Genomic DNA, 27,808 nt, shown 5'->3' with positions numbered 1-27,808 from the left:
ATATATGCATGCTGTTTTATTGGCAAAGGAAGGTTGTAAAAGTATTACATGCAGGGATGCCAAGAATTGTTGCACGTGTTTGTTGAAAAAAAAAAATCTTGATGAGGGATGTGTTTTTCTATGAATAAATTTATTAAAGTATTATTAAAGTACTGTTTCTCATTTTCTCATCCAATTCTGATTGATGTTTTGGGTCAATCTTCCCTTCGGGAACAAAATGTAGTCCTTTGTTGATTTTCCTGTTGTAAAACAATTTGTCGTGGAGGTTGGGCCTCTCTCACATTTCAGTTCTGTTTGTTTTGATGGCAGGCCAGATGAACTACTACGTCCTTGATATTCTAGTATAAACTTCTGCCTTCTACCTTTGGGACACATCTGTGTCTGGCGCTTATGTGGAATTAAAAGCTGATTGTTGAAGAAAGCCATAAATGCTACTTTCTTGATTTTTCTAAATAACATGATTTTGGATTGTGTGAGATAAATCAGTCAGTGGTGAAAGAACACCAAATACACAAAACATTTAAAGGAGTAAAGATTTTATTTGTATATACAAAATTGTTTACAGCAAGATTTTCGGTATTAACCATGACCCCCACAGCAGAGACTGAGTACAAGAGGATTCTCCATAAATACAAACTTCTGGTGACATTGAAAAGAACCCTGGAAGAGCACCATGAACTTGAAGAAATTTTAATGTCTAAATATTTTATAGCAGAATGGATGCTGGTTGCTTTGCTCCTTCTACCAGTGTTCAAAGGCTAAATACCTGCTTATTTGTATGCCACCATACTTGGTCTTCTCACACTGAATTCCAGAAAGTCATTGTTTGCTGAAAGATGTTGACAGATTTTAAATTAATTTGGTGTCATTCAATTTTTATCCTCATTTTGACATGTGCACCCAAGATCATGCATTTGATGTAGCACCAAAGTACTAGTCTGAATAAGATGTATACAAACTGCAATCTGATGCCAGATGTGTATGGAGTTTTGATGTTATACTGCACAAGGAATACAGGACAAAAGGTTAATTGCTTGGACATGAGCACAGACCAAATGTGGTTTGGGGTAAAGGCACTTAACACAGCATCAATTCTCTTTTCTAAAAATATCAGGTGATTCCTCCCCACCAAAATCAAAATAAAGACAACACTCCCCTTCAGCACTCCCAAAATGACAGGTTTCCTACTGGGGGGGCCTGATCAAGTATAAAATATTTTTATATTCAACATGTAAGATTTCCAGAATACTGCCAATTTCAAGTTAAATCAAACCAATTAAGCTTAAACCGTCAATGTTGAAGGCCAATCCAATTCCATTAGTCCAGTAAGCAATGCGTTTTGTATCACCACAAATTTGTTGAAGGCTTTCTCAGACTACATTACCTGAGACAACACACCTGTATGGCTTAAATACTTCTGACACTGTTTGGGGGTGGATGTGCATGCTAGGAAATGTGTATGGAAAATATGATACCAATTTGGAAAATGCTTCAATTTATAACACTGGTATTTTAATAAGAGAGATTGTTAACACAGTTGCTAATTACTAACAACTATACTTTGAGTTTTTGACAGCATTTCTACTGGAGTTAAAGGAGCATGCCATCTGAAATTGATTTGATTCATTAAATGATCAGATGTCAAAGTGTTCAGTTATAAGTCTGAAACTTTGTGATTTGATCATGTTTTGAAGAAAGTCAGCTGCTAGATGATCGACAGATGATCTAGATAAATGAACCATAAATAAGCAGTCAGGTGACCCAGAATTTTGTGATTGAGAAGTTCAAAAACCAGTAAACCAGACTGAAGGTGTGTTTTTCTTCTTCTTCTCCCAAACTCAGGCGTGAGGGCTCTCTCTTTCCTACCCCAAACACTAACATTATGTTACTGCTAACTTACTGTAAGCTTCTTTTCTAGCTGTTTTGAACCAACTTTCTCCAGAAAGAAGAAAAAAAAAAGTTTTTCAAATGGTTCTTAATGGCTAACTATATATTCTGACAGATTTTAATCATTATATATCCATTTCAATACCTGAAGCTTCAGGTTCTAAGTTTTTGTTGAATTCTCAACTTTCAGCAAGTTGGGCTCAGGCGATATGCCATTTTCCAGACTGTGCTGTACAGTGATGAAGTTTATGCCCGATTTGAAACCAATTTATCCTATACCATCCCATAAAACCTGATTGATCGCATCACCTCAAAAGCAAAAACAAACCAACTGCATTATTCCTGGGGCATAAAAGACAAAGTATTTATTTAAAAGCCGTTTTTATGGTGATCACTGGCTTTGGTATATTTTCAACGCAAGTTCTGTGTTTCTCTGAACTTTTCTGCACCACATATACTCCACTTCTTACAAATTCTACATACACAGTTGCTGCGACATTCCAGAGCTATACTAGACAAAAATGACAAACAATTGTTAAAACACCCACATCTCTAATCATATCTAGATACAAATTAAAATATTACAAGGGTGAATAAAAATTTAACCTGAAAAAAAAAAAAAAAAAATTGTGCACTTGCTTTAGGCCTCAATATTTGTTGTGCCAAGGATATAATACCTGCCCACTCATGTCACCAAGAATGCATCAGGAACATGGTTCAGCATATTAAATCATGGATGGATGAAAAGGATTTATAAGTTCTGATTCATTCATTCATGCTATGTTGAAGGCAGGTTATCCAGCAGGAGTTGACCAAGTAATAGTTCATTCAACAAATCCCTATGGCACAGAGGTTATTAGCTGTGTGCTATAGGACCAAATATCACAGCAGAGTCAGAATTTAAGAGGTGCAATTAAAACACTGGAGGCTTTTACAATTCGCTTTAAATGCACCTTTAAGTATTTTGAATAAAAATGATCAGTAGTGTAATTGAGGCTAAAGATATTTGTTTTCCTTTCGTGAGATATTTTTTTCTGGGACAGCTTACCATTCTTTGTGCTTTTCTCAATTTAATATAAATTCATATATAAATCTTCCTGTCTGCTATGAGGAGTGGGTTGAGTTTTACAACAGCAGTCCTGCCACCACCCTGCATTGTGCTGACTGGTGATGCCATCACTCTTAACTTTGGCCAGGCAGCTTGCTGTGTTTTTTTGAAAGCGACCAGCATCTACATAACACAACATTTCTTGTCCTCGGATGGGGCATTTCCGTCTGCTTTCTCCATTTCCAAAATAATCCGCTTAAAAACTTCTACAGCTGTCTGTAAGCACAAAAAAGTGCAATTGTACAAATGTGTGCAACATTCGGTGCATCAAGTGGTTTGAATAATTGAATAATTAAATGTATATTATTACTATTGTGTATAATTAAAACATTTACCTGATTTTCCTTAGCAGATGATTCCATAAATGCAGCTCCCCAAGAGTCAGCTAACTTCTTGCCTTCTTCTGGTTTAATAACTCTGTGTGTGTGTGTGTGTGTGTGTGTGTGAGAGAGAGAGAGAGAGAGAGTTGAACCATTCCTCATGTTCCTTACTTTAGTCTCCTCTGCCCTGGGGTCATTCCACACCCATTCAACCAAATTCCAGAATGCCCCATGCTCTTTGTTCTCAGATTTTCATTTTGTCAGTAAATGTTTCTTGACCCACCAAATGAACAAATCTGAAGTTTGAGCCCTCGGTCAAATAGTTTCTGCTTTATGGCCATTTTTCTGAGGGGGGTAGGAGTCCCATTTTGGAAGCCCAAAGATCATGCTTAAATAACTTGCAAGCACCCAAATTTTTTTTCCATTGAAAGTCTGCCCTAGTGGCATTGTTCATTGTCAATTTAACAGTCTGTCAACAATTTGTTGTTGAACTACAGCTCCTCCAAATTAGAACAAGATGACAGTCATCACCATCCCCCGCCACAAGCATTTTATGAAGACCTAACACTTACACCCTTATAAGCCCATTGCTTTAATAGACTTGTGTTATGACACCGTCATAAAACGCTACCCAGCTTTCTTCAGTCATATGAGCACGCAAAGTTTCATTGACGTAGCTTATGTAGTTTCTGAGAAAACTTGTCCAGACTGAGTCCACTTGTACAAAATCCAATAACGAAAATCAAGGGCCATAACTCTGAAAATAATAATTAATCGTAAAAGATTTTCGAACTCAACTTAGGTCATGAATAGTAAGAATAGCACGCAAAGTTTCATTGATATAGCTTATGTAGTTTCTGAGAAAACTTATCCAGATTGGGACGGACTTACGGACTCCATTTCTATATCACCCTGCGCACTTCATCAAAAAAAAGTCAAAGTCCTTCCCACACCATGTGGCGCATAGGGCAGCGCCGATCCCCGTTTCCGTAGCCCTCGGCCTCTCACCTATTACCTAGCTAGGGTTACAGTGGGGGACTAGTCCTCTGGGAACCACGAGCGTTTGACTCCCCACTTGCATCTGTATTGCAGCGTGCCTTGCCAGACGGCAGTAGGTACCATTTTTATGATGGTCTTTGGTATGACCCGACCGAGAGTAGAACTCGCAATCTACTGATCAAGAGGCGGACACGCTAACCACTGGGCCAACTCACGGTTCATGGCGGGGGATAAAGAGTGATTTGGGGGTGAGTTCTGGCCAGCTGAATATCAAAATGTGGGCATAAAATATTGGACATTTTAATGACTTCATGGTGTCAAATTTCATGGCTACTATTTTGGGGCCCTTATCCCCCTCAGAATAATTGCCATAACTAGCAATGACAGGCCAATTTTTAAAGTAGTTGCCATAGTGTTGTGTAATGTATCAAATTAAAGAGCGTGAAGATCAGAATTGAAAACTTGTTTAATTTTGTAAATATCTCTTTAAAAAAAAAAAGTTATGTACATTTAAAAATCCAGTGTTTTATAAAAATTTCCATTTCTACCCGTTGCCCCAGTCACAAACCAGCAATCATTTTCCACTGGTTTATTTTTCCACTCATGAGAAAAAACCTCAATCGGAAATTAATAGACCCAAAAGCCAAAAATAAAGAGATTTAAAATTGAGTATTAGGGTGAGAATTACAGATAAAGACGACTTCTTGTAGATCACAATTATGCACCTAGAAAACTTAAAAGTAATACATCAATGAAATTGGTCCATCCTTTGTGTTTAAAACATAAAAGCCAGAATTGAGTGGTATGTTCACTTTAAATTGTGGACACCAAGCATTACTGATGAGGGTGGTACTTGACTACACTGTGTATAAGAGGGTCAAACTTTTGTTAATTCTCTTCAAAACAGTATTACTGACATTTATACACCACCTCATTTTCTCTCCATGAAAAAATATTAGGAAAATCATTTATTTTTAGGAAGGATACAAAATTTTCCTCAGTGATCTGATCTTTTGCGGGCACTAGACAGCAAAGTGTTCAGCCGATTTTATTGGAAAAACAAGTCAACGAGAGAGATTCAACCACTAGGTACGAATCATGAGTTTCAAGCCGACTGAACCAACAATGAGTGAGCTGGAAGCAACAACAAAACACACGGACCAGTGACGAATATCACTAAAAAACCCAAGATGGTGGTGCCCATGAATTTGGTGTATTGCATTACACAACATTTCAAAAAAAAACTTAAAGCTCATCACAGCACCACACAAAATTAACAATACATTCTGTAAACGTTATTTATTCTTGAATCAATACTAGTTTTATGTAAACACTTTTAAACGTCTTTAAAAAGGCCAAACAAAAACATGCTGTTCTCCCATACAAATGTATGGGAGGTTTATCAACACAGCAGTGCGCCGTCAAGCCTACTGTAACTTAAAGTACTTTGCAGAGAGGGCTCAACCTTCAGTTTTCTTCATTTGGTGAGTAACGAAAGGTTCACTGGCAAAATAAAGAAAACCTGAGGCCAAAGGGCATAGGTCATTGGTTGAATTAGCATAGAATGACGCCCTGCTGTACTTACCTTTCCATGTGAAGGTCTTTTTTATTTCCAACCAGAACAGTAGGCACCCTGAAAAAAGGAGAAAAAAAAAAAAGTTATTCCCCCCCACACAATCACATTGTTTCTCTCTCACACACAAATTACTCACATGCACAAACACTTACTGTATTTTTCCAACCATGTCAAGCAGTTTGTCATGTAGAACTTGAACCACTTCAAAGCTAGCATCAAAAGAAAATGTTTCAGGATACATAGGGTAGGGAAGGAAGGGGGAGAGAAAGAGATAGGAACTGAAGTTATGCTGACAAGTAGACGTCTTTATAATTTACTACACAAGTAACGACAAACAGAGCACTAACCTTTTCATTGAGGTGACCGAGTACACCAGAACATAACCATGAATATCCACCGAGTGAGACTGTGGGAAAATTGAGTACTCATCCTGAAAAAGTACACACCCAACAAACACATCAGATTTAAAAAAAAAAAAAAAAGCTAAACTATCATGCCTTGTCAAAAATACAGAAATGGAATATCTGAAACTTGATCTGCATCTTCATATTCTCAGCAATTTATTTCAATCACAGAAACTTTAAAATATTTATTTAATATACTGTATACTATTATGATTATTGGAATAATTTGCCAAGTTGGCCGAACATGCAGAATGTGCAAGTTTCTGGATACCAAGATACATTTATTAGTCAGTTTTACAAATATAACACTTTGAACAAAGTATATTTGCAGAAATACAGAAATAGATTTAGATTTATATCCCTAATGAGCAAGACAGACTTGATAGCAGCAAGGGGAAAAACTCCTTGGGATGACATGAGGAAGAAACCTTGACATGAACCAGACTCAAAAGGAAACCATCCACTTCTTCTGGGTGACACCAGATAGTGCAAATACGAGTCATTACTCATTCACAGCTGTACAAGATCAACTATAAGATCAGATAGTAATGAGTGTGTTGAAAAGATGCTCAGTGTGACCATCAGACTCACTTTTAAGTCCATAGTGTCAAAGTGAAGTTATCCACTGAATAATGATTGACACTTTAGCACAGACTATTTTCAGTAATACTACGTTCAGACTGCAACCTGAAACGACCCATATCCGATTTGTTGTGAAATCCGATTTTTTTGTTAGGCCGTTCACATTACCAATTATATGAGACTTGTATGCGATCTCCAATATGAACGGAAAACGACCCAAAAGTGTCCCGCATGCGCAAATTGACACGTAATAAGCACATCTACGTAATACGTAAACAACAACAAAAAAAAAGCGCACTCTTCAAGTTTCCACCAAAGAGGCGGGATTAGCCAACGCAGAATAGTGACATTTGTCTCTTGTTGATGACGTGTAGGTCGCATGAATGCGACCTGTCCGGTCAGACTGCAGTCGCATGTGAAAATAACGGATATGCATCGGAATTAGGACCACATATCCAAGCGGCCTGGGTCGCATGTTAAAAAAAAAAAAAAAAAAAAAAAAAAAAAATCGGATCTGTGTCGTTCAGATTGTCAATAACAAATCGGATACAGGTCGCATATGGGCAAAAAATATCGGACATGGGTCGTTTCAGGGTGCAGTCTGAACGTAGTCTTGGTTAAGATTAAATGAGATATCTTCTCTAATAGGCCTAAGTTAATTTAAAAATGAACAACTGTGAAGACATTATTTTTTCCAGGATAATTTTGGAGACAGACTGTCAGGAACCTGGCGACTTGTCCAGGGTGTACCCCGCCTTTCGCCCGTAGTCAGCTGGGATAGGCTCCAGTGTAGGTATCATGCCGCCATCTTGTGTCAGAACTACAATTCCCAGGCAACTTCCGTGTGACCTATGTCACACGTGGGCGGGATCATCTACGTCAGCCCGCCCTGCGCGCATAAGTCCGGGCCGAAGCTCCGCCATTTTGTCTCTCGTGTCCGGTTTTCAAGGGAGCTAGATGCATAAAGAGATGCTCTCCAACCCGAAAACACTTCTTTCTTGCAAGATTCACCATCCAGCGCGTTCTGTGCCTAACCACTGGCCAAGGTAAAAGTCCAGAATAGCGCGATCCTTAAACTCAACCTGAGTTACAACCGGTGTCTTCGTATAAGAAGTGACGTCATGACTGCAGCCCAGGCAGTTAAAAGTTAAGAAGCGATTGAATCCTTTTTAACTCAAAAGCGCTGTGCATCTGATTCTGATCAGAGACTTTTCCTCACGAACGCTGAGGTTCAGACCAAGAATCCTCTGCTTTCCACGGGAACCACCCAAGTGCTCCGCTGGACCCGAAAGTTTTCTACGCCTCCATCACGAGCGGCTCACGTGCTCCCACGGCGAGGCCCGAAACTACACCGGCGAATAGTTCTTCATATCTTGCTAAAGGCAGGATTAAGTAAGATTTTGGCATTTGGGCATAATTAAGATAGTCTTAGGAATTTGCTTTTACTGAAATAGTGTGAATTTAAACCCAGGTTTATTGTTACACTGTTAAAACACGCAGCGTGTTGATTTATTTTGGTTCTATGTTCTCTCAATTGTTTGATAGGTTGTGCATGCTCCTTCTCTCTCTCTTATTCTGACTAACACTTTAAATTTCCTTATCATACATTTTGACCTTATCAAGGTTTCAGTGAGTTTGGTAATGTTATGAGTGTGGAATCTTTTTGTTACTGAGAAAACACGTGCTCAACAGGCCTGACCAGGCCTGATACACTTTAGACAGCTTCCCTTTTGTCTTTAGCAACACGTGCTCAGTAGGCCTCACCAGGCCTGACAAACACACTTTAGCTAGGCCATAGGGCCTTTCACAAGCACACACTAGCAACACAAGGCTAATCTAGGCCTCCACCACGTGTAGTTAGCTACACGAGGCTAAACACATGGTCAAGTCCTTCACACACACACACACACACACACACATTAGCAACAGAGCTAATCCTTTGTTCTATTTAGATAACATTCCTTTGTTTTAGCTAGCAACAAGCTAGGACACACACCACCCATGTATATACACACACCTCACTGCTTGTATATATTGATTTATTATTTTTATCTTTGTTATAATAAATTCATTTATTAAACAAACTGTGTTTATTTGTGTGAACAGTATATGAAGTCCCCAATCTCCCTCGAATTCAAAAGGCTGCATATAAAAGTTATGTAATGTGGTAAGTGATCGTAATAATTTGGAAATATACCATAATTTAGCTGTTTGGTAATTTATTATTCACCAGGATTAACGGTATGATTCACTAAATGATTCATTGAACGATTCACTTCAAATGACTGATTCTATGGTATGATTCAATTCAAAGGAGTCAAAGTAAACGATTCAATGGGATTGATTCATTTTAATTATTAACCTTCAAATTTAATGAGACTGATTTAATGAGACTGATCACTTAATTTCAATAATTAACTGATTGCACCCACACCAGCTTGCCTGCGACCCTGTAGAAGAATAAAGCGGCTAGAGACAACGAGATGAGACTGTCAGGAGACAAAGACAGTGCCAGATGATGTTTCACTACAGTACTGTTGGCAGTGTTGGCAGGTTAAAGCTAGACGGCCTTTTGATTTCATAAAAATCGGTGAAATTTAGCGCCCTCTGAAATTTGGTCATTGTGATATGTTTATTTCTGTAATATCGTGCACAAAAAAAAAAAAACCAGGCCATTCTGTGGCTGGGAAGTTATTTAATTTGAGGGGATTCCCTAGCAAATAATGTGCATGAAATCACTCACTTCGCGAAGTCAGACAGACAGAGGAAGTCCAGTGTGCGCATGCGAAAGCTTACCTCCTTCTCCGGCAACTGGCATCCAGTGTTGCATTACTGCCATTTACAGGTTTACCTTGACCATGCACTGACAGTTACATCATTCTGTCGCTAAACGAACAGCTGATCACACCGAGGTGCTCGCTGACCACCAATATTTATTAGTTTGGTCCTGCGTTTCCTTTCCTTCACAACATAACGTCTTTTCTCGCTTTCCATTATTGTAGTCGGTCTTTCATGTTTCATTCACATCCTCCATTTTTCTCTCCCGTTTCAAATTTGTATCCCACAATGCCTTGCGTGAACAGGGAAAGCCCACCATGTGATGCACAATGTAGTATCTTGAACTCTCATGGTGAAGCAAGAAAAAAAAAATACCAGAGAATTTAGGGCCACATGGCCCTAAATTAATTAATTGTTCTCTTTAAAAACAAGCAAAAAAAAAAAACCTAATAAAATTGGAAGTCTGTGATTTGAATTCAGTAGCTTTTGATCCACTAAACAAAAATAACTGGGTGTCAGGGAAAATTCTTTTTATGACCTAAACTTGAAAAATCTGAAAGGCAATCTACCTTTAAGGTAAATGAAAATGAGGATACTTGTAGTTCAGAACTGGATTCCAAATCTGCTGATGGTAGGAATGGACATCTATTTGTATCTCCTTGTTAAAGTCCTATTTTTTTTAACTAGTCAGTAGTCATTTGTTTACCCCTCCTGCTTGGGTATAATACACATTGCTCCACCTCATACTTCCTTCTTTCCACCCCCACCCCCCCCCCCCCTTAATAAAACCCCTGAAAAACCCCATACCTTTCAAGATTTGCAGCAATTTATGTCAGTGGAGCAGTTTAAAACTAGCTTATCCCACCATATGGAAATACATCAAAATGTGTTGGGTGAAAAAGGCTGCTATGGCAGCATGATTCTTATGAGGTAACTCACAGAGAAACACCATGGAAAGGAAAGTTTGGCAGACAGGATAGGAGGCAGGCTTGTGTTGAGCAAGGATTTGGCTGTTACTCAAGTTTGTGAGAAACCTGTTGTGAGTAAGAAACCCTGAGAGGTCCCAGAGACCATAGTTTTGGAGAGAGAACACCTTGAGGTGTTTACAGCATGTGTGGTAACACGTGCTCAGACCCATGCTGCCAAAAAAGGAAATTTCGGTGAGCATGAGGAGTCTGGGGACTTGGCAGATACCTTTTTTGCTCAACTAGCTGAGGTATCCCCCTGCTTCCAGTCCTGTTAAGAAAATAGCACCCTAAGCAGACAATTCCAGGCACTCCTTTCTGCCCTTACACCACTCATGAAGGATCCTTTCTCAAGAGTACCGATTGACTGTGTTGGACCCTTTACCAAAAACTAAAAAAGGGAATGAATATCTCCTGACTATTATGAATGCTTCTACCAGGTTTCCAGAGTCTGTGGCATTGAAATCAACTACGACCAAGGTCTTAGTGGAGGATCTGCTTCATTTCTTTTCTATGGTAGGTTTACCACTAGGGCGGCACGGTGGTGTAGTGGTTAGCGCTGTCGCCTCACAGCAAGAAGGTCCGGGTTCGAGCCCCGTGGCCGGTGAGGGCCTTTCTGTGTGGAGTTTGCATGTTCTCCCCGTGTCCGCGTGGGTTTCCTCCGGGTGCTCCGGTTTCCCCCACAGTCCAAAGACATGCAGGTTAGGTTAACTGGTGACTCTAAATTGACCGTAGGTGTGAATGGTTGTCTGTGTCTATGTGTCAGCCCTGTGATGACCTGGCGACTTGTCCAGAGTGTACCCCGCCTTTCGCCCGTAGTCAGCTGGGATAGGCTCCAGCTTGCCTGCGACCCTGTAGAAGGATAAAGCGGCTAGAGATAATGAATGAGAATGAGGTTTACCACTATTCAAGATGATTTAAAAAACAAACAAACAAACAAACAAACAAACCCATCACTCATCCAAATTCACTTCTGGGGTATTCCAGGAAGTGATGCATGAGCTTGAAGTTATAGAAATCATGTCATCATGCCCATCATGTGACCTGGCTCTTGATCTAGTAGTCCAACACTGAGATGCATGTCTCCAGTGCTGGAGGTGATCTGGTGATTCTAAAAGATGACAACCCACTTACATTTCTAGCAAAGTTCAAGACATCCAATCAGAGACTGTTCTGTTGGAATTTGATTCTTCAATCAAATAACCTAAATGGTAGTGCATTTACCAGGCAAAGAAAATGTTATTGCAGATAACCTGTCAAGGGGAAGAGTTTGTGTGTTGCGCATGTTGGGAAGGTTTGGGAATACATTGTTGACAGTAATGCACATGAATTGGTGGCGTTAATTGACTGTGCGAATGCATAATACAACAAATCTTTCAACTGATAGTCACAACTCCTGGGCAGATGCGATTATCATCATCATCATCATCTATAGTGCTGATTAAAAAAAATAAATAAATAAAGAACAAATTAAAAAAAAATAAGAACAAATAGAAGAAAAAAAAAAACCCAAATGGGTTGGATCCACTTTTTTAAGGGTGGAAGAATGATGGGGAGGTTAGAATTCATTTATTTATAAATAAATAAATAAATAAATAAATAAATAAATGTGCCCCCCCACACAAAACCCTCGACTGGTTTTCAGAGTGAAACAATGGTGGAGTTAAGCTGTACTAATAAGATGTCACCATGATGTCCTGAAGAAAAACACATCATCTGCAAGGAGCACACAGAGCAATTTTGTGACTCTTTAAAAGGACATAATAAGACTCTGGTGAGGAGGGCAGCTGAGTGAAAGAAAGGCCACATGTGGAGACAGAGGGAACTGCTAATAGACCTGCCAGCTACTGCCCAAGGGAGCTAACCATGGTGTTGTTCCTCAGTGGGGGCCTTTCACATGATGTCATCGTCACTGCGGATTTGTTTATGCGGCCATACTGGCAGGTAAGCTTTGTTTGACCGGTGCAGTAGAAGCACAAGTGTATGTGAGTGATTGTAAGCCCAATTCAGTAAACATCTGCAGATAAACTTGTAGAAGTTACATCTAAAAGAACAAAAGCCAGAGACCTGTAGTGTTTTTGGATGTAATAACAGACATGGAGATAAACCTAGTTTAACTTTTCACCGCTTCCCAGCGAACCCAGAAAGATTAGAAAAATGGCAAGCTGCAGTTAAACGGGAAGACTAGATGCCAACAAAACAGTTTGTATATAGTATTTTATATCAGGGTAGGACGAAAGCTCTGTGCACCTGTTATTTCTCCTAACACCACTTCTGGCTTAAGGCCATTCAGTTATTAAAATGCCATTGATCTAGCCTCAGCGTACTCAAGTTAACATTCAACAGGTCCATAAGTTGGTGTAACATGGACAGAACTTTACTATCTAGATCAAAGCTTTTAACAGGTTGTGTGATCTGGAAAGTCAGTACAGTCTACTGGTGCATACACAAGGCTTATCATTCTTAGCAGCTCTGCTGCATTACAAAAACAAACAAAAGCAAACAAACAAACAAGCCAAAAATGTATGAATATTAAAATGTATATCTGGATGTGGGCTTTGAACATGATAGATTTCATTAGACTTAAAGCTTGGCGAGACTAGCAGCATGTTTGTTATGCACTGATGACTTTGCTAAACACCATAAAATATGCTAGATCTAGGCCCTGGCTTGTTTATTACTATTAGAAGTCCCCGTTTGAGCTTATCTTTGTCATAATAAGGTATTTTTCTTTATCAGGAATTTCCCATAACTTTCTGGCATGCACAAAACCTGCCTCGAAATATTCGTAAGTATCTGTACTTTTGTCTACCTTTAGCATCTCCAGTGTACTTAGAAATCCCAAATACTAAATAGTTCAGGATGACGTAGTGTCCCAAATCCGGTAACTGGTTTGCCGAACACCGTTCAACTGGAATAAATACATTTGTGGGTAAATTATATGGATCTGTGATGCCTGCATGTTTCAGCTTTTTGACATAACGCAATTTGCTGGTATAATTAAATTTTTAATCGATTCAAAGGAGACTGTACTGACTGCAGTCACCTCAATTTTCATTATTAACTGCCGTGGCCATGTTTCTTTGTTTGCCCAGCAATATGATAGACGCTGCATGATAAACAAAAGCCTGTGATGTCAGTGAAAATTCCCTATTCCAAGAAATCAGTTCCAGCTATGCCTGTTCCTTTCCATTTCCCTTTATATACATTCCAGGTTAGAACTAGTATTAACGACCACTCACCCTTAGACTTGACTAGCCTGTGACAGAAAGCATGACTGAGAATCTAAATTTTTGATATGCAAAACGATGTAATTAATGTAGTGTGATGTGTCACACAAGAGGGGAGTGGTACACAGTCACTCACAGGTTAAACTGCACAAAATGCTTACAATTTAAGCAATATGATTTATACCTCAACCGTGTCCTTGAAGTTGACACACAAAAACTGATACTTCCAATGTTTAAAACAAATATTAGGCTTTCCTTTTTCTTGTAGTTTCATTCAGAATCATGACACTGATGTTTATATTGTCTAAAGACACAGACAAATGTGAATCTCATCTCATCTCATTATCTCTAGCCGCTTTATCCTTCTACAGGGTCGCAGGCAAGCTGGAGCCTATCCCAGCTGACTACGGGCGAAAGGCGGGGTACACCCTGGACAAGTCGCCAGGTCATCACAGGGCTGACACATAGACACAGACAACCATTCACACTCACATTCACACCTACGGTCAATTTAGAGTCACCAGTTAACCTAACCTGCATGTCTTTGGACTGTGGGGGAAACCAGAGCACCCGGAGGAAACCCACGCGGACACGGGGAGAACATGCAAACTCCGCACAGAAAGGCCCTCGTCAGCCCCAGGGCTCGAACCCAGGACCTTCTTGCTGTGAGGCGACAGCGCTAACCACTACACCACCGTGCCGCCCACAAATGTGAATGTAACAGTAATTTGTTTGTTTGCCAATACGTCAGCAAGTGATTTGGGCATGTTCTGTGGTGTAGCTAGGAAACCTGAACATCATAATTTTGCCACTTTCTAAGTAAGGTCACAGCAAGGAGTTGAACCCCATTCCAGACAAGGGTCACCATGTTGGTTTATGTGGTTAGATCACGTCAGCAATATCAGGACTTTCCTCAGAAAAAAAACAGAGCGGTGCTACTGATTACGGGCTGGCTGCTAGGGGGGTCCGGGGGTATGCTCCCCGGAAAATTTTGAAATTAGAGACTTCAAATGGTGAATTCCCGTGATATCTAGGGCTGATTCAGGCACAATTCAACATAATTAAATTTGCTGTTTTTATATCTTGTCAAATATGCAAGGGGCAAAATTAGATATGAAATGAAAACACTGGAAACGGTCAATTCAGAGAAATAATTTTCTTGCACAAAAAAAAGCATAATAATATTGAACAAGATAGGGAATCGAGGTCAAATCACACAACAGCACCATCTAGCAACCAGCGCCTAGAACATGGTTTTATGTATGGTTGCAAATGGCAGTCAGTGCATGCGGCGAAACCCTATTTCACTTCTTGGTTGAGTACCAGGATAGTGTAGACCTATAGATTACTATCTTCCCATTTCTATAGTTATTGCTCATTTTCAGAGAAGAATAGGAGATAGTTAGGTGCAGAAAGTACTCTGGATTTAGTTTTTTGTTTAACCTGCCCAACTCAAATGTAACTTTCATTAGTTCATGGTTGTGCGTATATATATATATATATATATATATATATATATATATATATATATATATTAGTGTGTGTGTGTGTGAGAGAGAGAATGTCCTTAAGAGCTCAGTTCTCTGGGGCCAACACTGTTGTATATGAACAATGCTCGAAAAACTGCATGTCCGATCGTCCGAGACGACTAAAGTACGTGCAAGGACGAGTAAAACTTTAAAGGTAATCGTCCAATTGAATGAGAAAAGTTAGCACTGGCAACCTAAGCAACACCGGCAACCGCTCCATGATGTAGGTCTGAACTGTCAGTCTGGTAGTAGCATATTTAATTATTATTATTATTATTATTATAATTATTCCGCAAAGTGAATCACACATCGTGACATCTGACTCCTCAAAACAAAGTTCACCTGTGTCTATTGAAAATCTTTTCCTGGACTGGTTCCTGTATAAAATTAATCCTACCAAGCATCAGAGACATTGACTGTATGGTCACTCTGCGCTAAGAGAGCAGGGAATCAGTCTAAAGTAGCTTGTCTTGTTTCACAGGAAATGCATTAAAAAGTTTTATTCATCTACACGACAATATATAAAAAAAGTACAAAAAAATATTCTGAGGAAATTATTCAAATGTTCCTGTTTTTGGTTATAATTCATCGAAGTATGCGTGTGTGAGCATACTGGAAAAGCTTGGCTCAGAGGGGTCCACGTAATGACGTAATTATACCAACTGGCTAAGGGCAACGAGGGTCAAGGACATCGTGTGCCAGCAGCACGGTTGGAGTTAATAATAAACAATATCACTGAATAATGTTCCTTACCTCTACCCAGTATATATAAGATTTTTTATTGCTTTTGATGGTATCATATATTTTGTAATGATATAAATATTTAGAAAATAAAAACGATCAACATATCACCATTGTGGCACGGGAACCTGTGATTGGTGGACAGCCAACAAAGGGTGTCTCCCATTGGTTGTAAATCGTGACATAAAAATTGTCAACACGTATGGGACCCACTGACTGGCAGTTCACATACTGAAGCCAAGCAGAGATGTCTGGTGTCTGTTGTCCGAAGAAAACTACAGCTAAAAAGCCCTACTACTGGATTACTTGGACAATCTTAGTCAGAAAGAAACGCAGGATATATATACGGAAATTAGAGTTTATTAGTGGTTATGATCCGTACAAAATTCCTCGAAACGACTGGAGTGATGGTGCAGTTTTGTGGCCTAGCGTTAGTATTAGCTACATGTCGGAATATACCTTCTTTTTCCCGAAAAGTCCCGACACGGAAGAACAGTTTAAAAACAAACACTACAGAAGCAAGAAAAACCTTCTTTGTGTAAAGCCTCTCTCCCCCCCAACATCAGCTTTTGGGAACAGAATGTTGCAAAAGCCAAAGCATTTACTCTCAAAGGGCTCTGACCTAAACTGTGGGCGAGATGGTATCCCCACCCCTCCATGTCTCATCAACCCCATGGACATCTAGTTACAGAGCTATTTACACTATCATTTATACCAGGGATTCTTAACCTTTTTGACACTGAGGCCCAATTTTTTCAGTGCCGAGTGACCTGGGGCCCTAAATAATCACGGTGTAGATTTAATTGATCGCACTCATTTGTATTCAATGATAAATCAAATCCACTCACAGTTTAACAACCTAACAAGCTAAAACATGAGTAAATTTTAATGAATAATAATGAGATGATGAAATGTGATCACCACAAAGATTTTTATTAAACCTACTGTATGTTAACTTTTGTGAATCATGGAACAAATCAAGCAAGGAAAATCTGAAGGCTTACATCAGGCTTATTAATAATGAAGACCAATATTTAGATTTAAGATTTAACAAAAAGGGACTAAAAAAATCAATCAGTAGATCAATAAAAAGATAGTGGTTAAAACATACATTCAAAGTAACATTTCTTTAATTAAACTGTAAATAATTTTAAATGCAAATGACACAATAGCCTTAATAGCCTTTTTTTTTTTCAAAAGAAGAACCAAAAGATGTTGCTTTTTGTATTTTGAACAACAATCAAGTAGTTGAACAGTCAAAACAGTCCATATTTAGGCCTAACAAGCTACAACTGTTTTTTTTTTTTTTTTACATCTTCACCTCTTAATGAGACACTTGGGCCTGCTTCTGAGACACAATCAGATCCAGTCTGGGTGGGATGGGGGAAAGGCTCATTCTGAGAGTAGCCTCCAGTGATGCTCGGAGTCTGTTTCGGGTTTTCATCTTTGTTGTGGCCACAATGGAGAATCCAGATTCACACAGGTAAGTAGTTGTGAATGGGAGGAGGAGTTTCACAGCCCTCTGTGCAAGACATGGGTACTCTTTTGAGGCAAGGATCCAGAAGGATCCCAGGTCCAGTTTATCCCACTGCAACTTTAAAGTGCTGTCGGTGGAGACTTCCAGAAGCTGGGATTCCAGATGTGAGGGCAAAGCAACATCATTTGCAGTGTGATCCACAGAAAATGGGTCCAAAACCCACATGTGTCCCTCTCTGGGGTCCTCTGGAAAGTATTCATTAAATTTCTCTGCCAGTTGTGACAGGTGCTGAGAGACTGAGTCAGTGACTACGTTTACATGCACGTCCAAATTGAGCTGCTGTCGGTAATCGAGCAAAGGGTCCCAGCAGGGGTGCCAGAGAAATCCAATCCTACATGCACAAGTGAAATCGGGCTATTGTGCAAGGTGCATTGTGCACCCGAGCCACACGTGGCGCTACACGCCCCATCGTGTTGGTACACTTCCGGTTGTCGTCATGAAGAAGAGCTATAGTGTTGCCAGATACCGCTGACGTTTTCCAGCCAGAACATGTTCAAATCCGCTAAAATGCACTTAAAACCCCCAATCTGGCAACACTAGCAGTTCTGTGTTCAAGCTGTTAGGCTTGCTCTAACAGACTATGGCTACAAACTGTCCGGCGCAGACCACTGTTTTGTAAGAAAACTTATTTTGCACAATAATATTTTTCTAAAGTCCATTTTTTGCTTACAAAAAAATATTTTTTTTGCTTACAATTTAACTTGTCTTAATAAACACACAAAAAGTTCAGTTGTTTTGTTTTTATTGACATTCTTCAGATGTTGGACATATACACACACAAATACAATGACTTGTTTATGTACACAATTCACAGCTATGCAACAGCTGTACAGATGTATTTGGTGATACAGTAAGTGAGCTAAATTTTAACAGTGCAAACAATGCCACAAAAAGAAAAGATTCATGCCGTTGTCATGATTCGTTGTCATGCCGACCGAGGCTGTTGTGTTTCCCGCTTGTGGTCTCGTCACTCGTCACTTCCGGAAGTAGCTCGACAACTAGCTCGATAGGGTATACATGCGCAAAATAGCTCGGCAGAAATCGCATAAACTAGGTCGTGTAGCTCGATTCCGAGAAATCAAGTTCGGTTCAATTTCAGCCGAATTAAGGTGTATACATGGCATTTTGAACTTCGATTTCCGTCGAGCAACGGCAGAAATTCGATTCTCTCTATGTGCATGTAAACGTAGTGACTGATTTTCACATGTGGGGAGTTTTCCAAAATGTCAGACAAAAGTGGAAACACATCCATCCTCTTTTCCTGGGCCCTTTTGCTCCACAAAGCAAGTTTCTTCTTAAAAGCTTGAACTTTGGCCCACTTTACACGGGGACGGTCTGAAACAAAAACTCAAAAGTCCGTTTTCGTTCTCACTTTTTTCCGCATCTACACGACCGTTTTCAAGGAGGAAATCTGCGTCTATACGGTGACGCATAAATGTGTGGAATTCAATTGGATGTGCATGCCAGGCAGCTAGGTGGTGCTGTGAAAGACCTCCGCTATGTCTGCACGCATGTGCAACGTCTTCCGTCTTGTCTGATCTGCACATCTGCGCCGCGAAAACTTTGACTACTCTGGCTATGGTAAGTAAGAAAAGTAAGTAAAAAAGTAAGAGCATACTATACCCGCCTCTGTTCATTAACGGTATATGTGCAAATTCGGTATAGATGTTCGAAGGACTCCTGGACGTTTATTAAAGCTGCCAGAGCAGCTTGAAGGTCCGTTGGATCGATGTAATCAGACATGCTCTTACTTTTTTACTTACTTTCTTACTTCCCGGGCTGGCATGTACAGTAAATGACACATGTATGACGTAAACGCGTACCCGACGTGAGCAGATCCAAGCAGAGTTTCGCGTATTGGGTAGTTTAGACAGATATGCAACGGGGGCTGTTTTTAACTTATCCACTCTGGAAGGAGTTTTCAATTTTTTCCATTTTTCAGCCTCGGAAACGCCGTCCCCGTGTAGACGAAAGGCACTTCCGATAAAATATTTAGTCATTTTTACCCGACAGCGTCCTTGTGTAAACGGGCCCTTTGTCTGCAACAGAAAAAATGTTGCCGTTTCTTCCTTGAAGTGAGGTGTTCAGCTGGTTCAGTAGTGAGAAAATATCACACAGGTAGGCAAGTTTAGCTGTGAAGTCTGTGTCAGCATAGTAATGTGCAAAGGGAGATTTTTTCTCAGTGAGAAAAGTGAAAACCTCATCCCTCAGTTCAAACAAACGCTTGAGAACCAGTCCTCTTGAGAGCCATCTCACTTCACAGTGATAGAGCAGTTGGACATGATCTGCTTCTACATCCTCACAAAGCTTTGCAAAACATCTGGAGTTCACAGCATTGTTTTTAATGAAGTTGATGGTTTTGACACTTACTGTCATCACTTCGTGAAGCTCTGATGACATCTTTTTAGCTGCAAGGTTTTCACAGTGAATTTGGCTTCTGGTGCGCGGTCGAGTATCTGTCTGATGACACCGTGATGCCTGCCAGTCATTGACGCGGCACCGTCACTGCACACCCCAACACAGTTCTGCCAGTCCAGGCCGTTCTCTTTGAAGTAGTTGTCCATGCAGCTGAAACATTCCTGAGCCGTAGCGCATCTTGACAGCTCTCCACAAAAAAGTATATCTTCGTGCAAACTACTATACCAGCGATATCGAACAAAAACCAGCAGCAGCGCAGCATTAGTGACATCCGTGGACTCGTCGAGTTGTAATGAGAAAAATGGACTGTCTTTTATCCTCTCAAGAAGCTGCTGCTGTATGTCCGAGGCCATATCCACAATGCGGTGACTGACAGTGTCGTTGGAGAGTGGAACAGTCTGAAACTTCTTTGCAGCAGCCTCTCCGATCAGCTCACGACACATATCCACAGCGGCAGGAAGAACCAAATCCTCCGCTATGGTGAAGGGGGTTTTGGTTTGTGCCACACGTTTGGCTACCAGATAACTTGCCTTTAACGCACATTTAGAGCTGCCAGTCAGTGACACGATACTTCTTTTCTGTATTTGTAGTCCGTTTTCTTTTCGTTTGAAGTATTCGGTCGGCTTCCCCACCAGTGTGGGATGCTTTGTTTCGAGATGCCGCTGCAGCTTTGACGGCTTCAGCGCTTCATTGGAGAGCGTGAGCCCGCACTCCACACATTGGGCTCGTGGCTCCTTCTCGCTGCCCCCATTTACAAACCCGTACTTAATAAACTCTGGGTTGTACTTGCGTACAATATTTGTTTTTTTAGGTGGGTTGTCATCTTTCTTTTCATCTTGTTTACGCTTTAAAAACTTATCCATGGCTGTGCTTGTTGCCGTTGCGTTACCAGCATGGATAATAGTTCCGGTTTGCAAACGTGTCATACAACGTCACAGCATAAACATTTTATTATAATGCATTATAGTCACATTAAAATAATAACTACACTATAAATGTAATGTGTTATTGCCTATGATTGAGTGTGCTGCCAACAAATTTCGATTCTGGAGTAAAAAATAATTGTGTGTCTGTAAAGCTAACAAGCTACAGTCCAGCGGCCCTCCAGGTGGCGCTTGCAGCCCAAGTTTGGGCCGCGGCCCTATGGTTCAGAATCCCTGCTCTAGACTTTCCAACAATATTGTAAGATTATATTTTAATTTTATCTAATAGTGGATGGTACAAGAATTACTAACGGTAACAGAATCAGCACATTCCAATTGTAGCTGTAGTCATATAGTAACTATAATCACCCTTGTAATAATTTCAATAAACGGTTAATGTTCAGTTCCCTTTTCATTAATTCTCGATTCAAAGGCACAACTGAGTCACACAGGTTGAGGTGTGTAACAGACAGTAACAATTTTACCCAAAATAGTTTTTCCTGCCTTTGTCAATTTATTTCCATTTCACATGCATGCAGCTGTTGTAAAGGTGTGTGTGTGTGTGTGTGTGTGTGTGTGTGTGTGTGTGTGTGTGTGTGTGTAGAACTCTCTTGAACTATAGGTTCATTTCTACACTCTGGTTCCACAGTGACATTTTACACAGGACTGTGTTCCTTTGATAACAGAAACAAAGCTCCAGCATTATTTTACTCTTTCAAAACTTTCCACAGCTTAATAGACCCTAAATTATTAATTCTTCTGCTACTAGAACTTCTTTCTTTCTGAATGTGTCTGCATATATTGGTGTTATGGTTTTGCGGATTTATGATATTTATGCTGCGTCATCTATATTTAAAAAAAGTCAACTGCATTCTGCCCTCTCCAATAAAATAAAGCTCTGGGCAAGTGGAATTGTTTTCGGGTATGTATGTTTTGGGTGCTGCTTGCCCATTGGGCAAGTAAGACGGAGATTTTTTTTCATGGACTGATAACACAAAAGGACACAGTTACTTAACCTTTAAATATCTTGGGAAATATGCAGGCTAGAAACTTTTTTTTTTTGGTCCAGGAGGATAACATTATCACATTCAAATGAGTGCTCAAGTGCTCCGGTATCCCTTTAAAAAGCTTTCTAATTCAGCCTTAAACTGCAATGTATTTTTAGAAACTTTACAAAATAAAAATCCAACACTGAACATCTGCTTATATATCTGTTTTTTTCCATGTTAGCATAGCTGTTAGCCATCCCATGAGAATTTGTGGTCAATCCCAAGAACCTCTGTAGTGTCTGTCAACCAATCAAAGGCCGTGTTCCTAACTTGACCATTCAGGGCTCTGTTTCTGACTGGGGCTGTTTTTGTTGTGGCAGCCCGGAACTTACACACATCCCACTGGTATAGCATGAGACTCAGCACAGTCTCCTATCTATAGAGCCTTCACCAATAATATGTAAATTCCCCTTTTTGGGCATTTGTCTGGCACTGTGATGCGCTTTGAGCATTCTATGGACATAATATTTGTATCAATAATATGTAATTACTATTCATTCTATCCACATTCACTGGATATGAGCAATCACATGCTCTGATTGGTTACTCTACTACTAGGCTATCAGCTCATATACCGTGAGTAGAGAAAAACAAAATGGCGGAGCATGTTGCTGAACCAACCGAGGATGAAATAAAAACTCTACTTGAAAAGAACCCCCCCAAAAAAGGAATAAAAGTAGTTGATGGTAAGAATGTCTATTTTTCAAGAATTATTATAAATATTTTTTCACAAATTGCTACTGTCATTTCATTGGTTTGTTTACATTCTAAGCTGAAATTATTTCGTCAGATGTTTTGCATAAAGTTTTTATTTTTTGACTTTGAAAAAAAATAAAAATACTCTCAAAATCCAGTGAATGAGTGGAATAATTATTTTATTATATCCACAATCTTGTCTTACATGGCTTATAGCCGACGAGGCACATACGACTTGATTTCGTGGAATAAATCAAGTCGTACGTGCTTCGTCTTAACTTTTTGTAAAATCTGTAATTGTTCTATTGAATATGTATGTATAATAATAATAATAATAATAATAATAATAATACTGGCTCGCTTATTTTCATGGTATATCAGATATATTCCATTCAGCAAGCATGATCTTGAACTTGTCGACTCGTTCAATATCATGAATATTGAATGGAATATCTGATAGACCACTCAAAGCCAGCAAATATTATTTAAATAGGTCACTCAGACTTGCGATGGATTTCATATGAAAAATGTGAGTTTTTCCCAACACGAGAAGATAAACTTCATATCATCAAGTCAGCATATGGTGATGTTCTTTTTATAATATAGACACATTCACAAATAAAAAAGTACCCAAAGTTATCTAAACAATTCATTGATTTCCTCACAAGTGACATTTTGAGATTTATGTCATGGTTTTGAATTCGTATGTCCTGGATGTAGCGTGTATGAAAAATCACACACACATACGTGTGTGTGTGTGTATATATATATATATATATATATATATATATATATATATATGCCACCACTATTATGTAGATAATAATCCACCTCATCCAATGTTTGTTGGAAATAAAATAACAGAAGGACTTCTCTTGAAAATCAAATAGTTTTTGTTCTGTGTTGGTTTAGAGTGGCTCAAATTGTGAGAGTGGTTCAGGAAGCATGAGGAACCATTTTCACTCATGAATTGGCCACCACAGAGTCCTGACCTTAAGCCCATTGAAAGTCTTTGGGATACGCTGGAGAAGACTTTGCAGAGTGGCTCAACTCTGCCATTTATATTTAAAATTGCTTTGTTCTTGGCAAAAAATTAATGCAACTATGGAAGTAAATAAATGTTTTGACACTGCACAGGTTTGTCAAAAGTGTTTAAAAAAAGATTTCATATTTTAGATTCTTCAAAAGTAGCCGCCGTTTACCTTGATGACACTTTGCACACTACTTACATTATCTTAACCAGCTTCATGAGGTAGTCACCTGGAATGCTTTTGAATTAACAGGTATGCCTCATCAAAAGTTAATTAGTGGAATTTCTCGCTTTCTTAATGCATTGGAGATGAAACAGTAAATAATAGTAAATAGCCCTATTCCACAACTGTAATAATTCATGTCACGAACCGCTCAACTAAGTAAAGAGAAACCACATCCATCATTACTTTAAGAAATAAGGTGTCTTTTAATTAATAAAAATAAAGAAAAAAAAAACACTGAATTAGGTGTGTTCAAACTTTTGACTGGTACTGTGTGTAATGTAAATCACTTTTAATGCTACTAAAGAGCTAATTTTTTTTTTTTTACCTGTCCAGCAGTGTCGACCAGCTGAAGATTAAAGTCTTGTCCATTCACAGAGACCATTTTATTAAAAGCTACAACAAAGCAACAAAAAAGAGAAACAGATTAAACAATATGAAGACCATAAGTACAAGAAACAACTTTTGTACATGAAATTTTGCAAGACACTAAAGTTTCAAATTTGTGATAAACGTTTGCATTTAATAAATAAATTTTTCAAATAAAAACAAATGCAGTAAATATAAAGTTGTTGGGAGTTTGTGAGCAAACCAATACTGTATATTGTGATGTTTCATACATCATAGAAAAGCAAGTGAAGAATCGTGATACAAGGTTTTTTTCGTCATGTCACCCACAACGCAGTCCTGAGACGAGTCTATTAAGTGGGTAAACTAGAAATAATTATAATAATTTAAATTAGTATGACTACACAGGTGATTATAGGAAATTACATGCACCAATTATCGAGAAATAGTCTGAATTTCTCAACCAATCACCCCAAGTAACTCAGCAAAACGGCGGCCAATCGCTTAATTATGAAAGAAAATGCTGTTCCTAAAAGCACTAAAGATGCTATGAAGTTTGGTCTAAAACTATTCAAAAGTAAAGTTGAATTGTGATTTATTTTATCCATTTCTAAACAAGGGGAGTCAGCACAGATGAGTGACAAGTCTGTGCGCATCACATTTGCATGCCGCTTTTAAAGACTGAAATAATTTTTTAATGACTTTTCATAAGGGTTGTTTTACAATCAGGGTACACAAGCTAAATTTAACACTTAATATTTAACACTTAATATCTTCAATATCAAAAGGCTTGATTAAATAAACTTGGTTGTTTATTGTAGCCCTGTAATAGCTCTATTTACCATGCAAAAAAAAAAAAAAAAAGTGGTGATAACGTTATTTTTGGTGAATGTATGGCAATATATGTCATATTTATCAAAATTACTCATGTCATTTAGAAAAAGTGCTTTTTTGACCACAGGTAGCTCCAAAAGGGATGCACTTAAATCATTCTTTATACCATAAAACAAATATTTGGTTCCATATCATTGGAAACAAAGTTTTAATGTTGAATGCCAGTAAGTTTTCAGACTACTTTGATCAAATTAGTATGTAATTGTGTCAAAAAAATGTCCTCTCCGAGACAGCTAATTTTTCAATATAAAATAACGTATCTAAAATGATTATTTTCATCCTAAAATGTGGTCAAGATATTGGGACATAAATATTAGAGACAACTAACACAAAACTTACAGCCTTATATTTAAAAGCACTATGGAAGTAGTGGATTCTGAATTGTCAAAAAAAAAAAAAGTCCTCTCCGAGAATCACTTCATTTGTTTCTCCCATCTTATAGCAGATTACACAAAACTACCATACACATGTGTCAAAAAATTACCTGAAATCTGTTCTTTAACTTGTCCTTCACTTAAAAACTGGTACAAGAATCAGTTTGAATCAATTTGAATTTTGGACCCTGATTGTAAAACAACCCATAATCACGTGTGTATTTAAACTAAAACAATTACCAAACTCAGGCTCAGTGAATAATAACCTTGACTGTCTCAGTTATTATTTATTGATATTCACCTCGCCTTCGGCAAATAACTGTGAATTAATAAACGTCTTAACATTATTTTCCAGATTCCCTTTATAACTTTGAGCACCTGCCCGTTAGGGTCTATGTTGAAAAATGATCTTGTCCTAAAACTCAGAGTCCATTAGACTCCAGTTGTTGAGTTTCATTGTGCAGCAGAAAAACTGTGTCAATATTTATTATGAAGTCAGTTAAGTGTGTAAATGGCTGGGCACATGGAGATCACACAGCTTGTCCTATTACCAAATCACATAGTGTGATTCTGCCATCACCTCATAGATGAAAGGATATGAACACAAACATCATGGCAAAAAAAAATAATTATTATGAACTAATGGTGGTCTACTCACTGTTTTCGATTGTAGGGTCGTATGCATCTACAAACTGCCCTTCCACAAACTGAATAGTGAGAGAGGACTTTCCTGTTGGGAAGAAGAAAGAAAAAAAAAAAAAACACGATCAAAAGTCACTTACACTACCGTTCAAAAGTTTGGGGTCACCCAGACAATTTTGTGTTTTCCATGAAAAGTCACACTTTTATTTCCCACCATAAGTTGTAAAATGAATAGAAAATATAGTCAAGACATTTTTCTGGCCATTTTGAGCATTTAATCGACCCCACAAATGTGATGCTCCAGAAACTCAATCTGCTCAAAGGAAAGTCAGTTTTATAGCTTCTCTAAAGAGCTAAACTGTTTCAGCTGCGCTAACATGATTGTACAAGGGTTTTCTAATCATCCATTAGCCTTCTGAGGCAATGAGCAAACACATTGTACCATTAGAACACTGGAGTGATAGTTGCTGGAAATGGGCCTCTATACACCTATGGAGATATTGCACCAAAAACCACACATTTGCAGCTAGAATAGTCATTTACCACATTAGCAATGTATAGAGTGCATTTCTGATTAGTTTAAAGTGATCTTCATTGAAAAGAACAGTGCTTTTCTTTCAAAAATAAGGACATTTCAGAGTGACCCCAAACTTTTGAACGGTAGTGTATAAACCTTTTGAAACAGGGTGCCTATCTAGTTAACCTTAATGATGCTCCACCATCATTCAAAACCTTATTCATACACCACCCAATCTACAGGAGCCCGGAATCACCACGACTCCCGGCATGTGCGCGAGGTTATGAGCAGGTCCACTTCGCCAGCTAGCTAACATGGCATTTCACAAAAGTAGTCAAGGTTGTAGTAATTTTCAGAACTTTTGTTGTGCATCAGCGATCATTTATGTGGTTCTTTTTTCTTCCCGTAGCTAGAAATATTAACTTGGCAGGAAACAGGTTATTATTGAATCACTTAAACGGTATTATTTTTAAGTCTGAGTACAAGGCTAAGTCACCATGACTGGCTAGCTTGCTAATTTCCTAGTTAGCAAATACAGGCCAATACATATCCTAAGTCAACACTTACCAACTGACCGGTACCCCAAAACAGCAATCTTTCTAAATTTTGGTTGAGGCATGCTTTGAAAATAGGACTTGCAAGCTGAAATCAAATAACTGGATGTAAATAGTCCGAGAGATTAGCCACACTTTATCACCACATGCGTATCACGTCACATGACAATAACAAAACTTTTTTTTTTTTTCCTTCAGAGCCGCTCCGTTTGTTGGGCCTCGAGTTGCAACTTTACTAACGACAAAAATAAGGATTAAAAAAAACTCTTCGTACGGCCTACACCTCGTATACACGACTTCACAATATTTTTTATATAACTGACGTTTGCTGTAGCAATTTAAAACTTGTTTCCGAAACGAATGACGACAACCGAAAAAGCTTTATCACCGCCGTGGTGCTTTCAAGTCACTGTCGGAAAACACATTTTGCGTAAACTAACAACTGTCGTAAAGCAGGGTTCGTCACGCGCGACAGTGCTTGGTA

The 27,808-nt window shown here is 38.9% G+C and overlaps 1 protein-coding gene across 1 annotated transcript; it reads right to left on the bottom strand.

Annotated features, from left to right (window-relative positions):
- Positions 1-519: 519 nt before the first annotated feature.
- rhebl1 (Ras homolog, mTORC1 binding like 1) lies at positions 520-27,808 on the bottom strand. The gene is made up of 8 exons (XM_060919277.1): positions 27,338-27,808; positions 26,270-26,341; positions 24,324-24,391; positions 6,238-6,320; positions 6,043-6,099; positions 5,900-5,947; positions 3,331-3,412; positions 520-3,211 (listed from the first exon to the last, which is right to left on the bottom strand). The coding sequence occupies exons 1-8, from the start codon at positions 27,387-27,389 to the stop codon at positions 3,119-3,121; spliced, it is 555 nt and encodes a 184-aa protein (XP_060775260.1). The 5' UTR covers positions 27,390-27,808; the 3' UTR covers positions 520-3,118.

This window comes from Neoarius graeffei, chromosome 4, assembly GCF_027579695.1.
Source record: "Neoarius graeffei isolate fNeoGra1 chromosome 4, fNeoGra1.pri, whole genome shotgun sequence".
Classification (NCBI taxonomy): Eukaryota; Metazoa; Chordata; class Actinopteri; order Siluriformes; family Ariidae; genus Neoarius; species Neoarius graeffei.
This window is presented reverse-complemented; position numbering and strand designations above follow the sequence as displayed.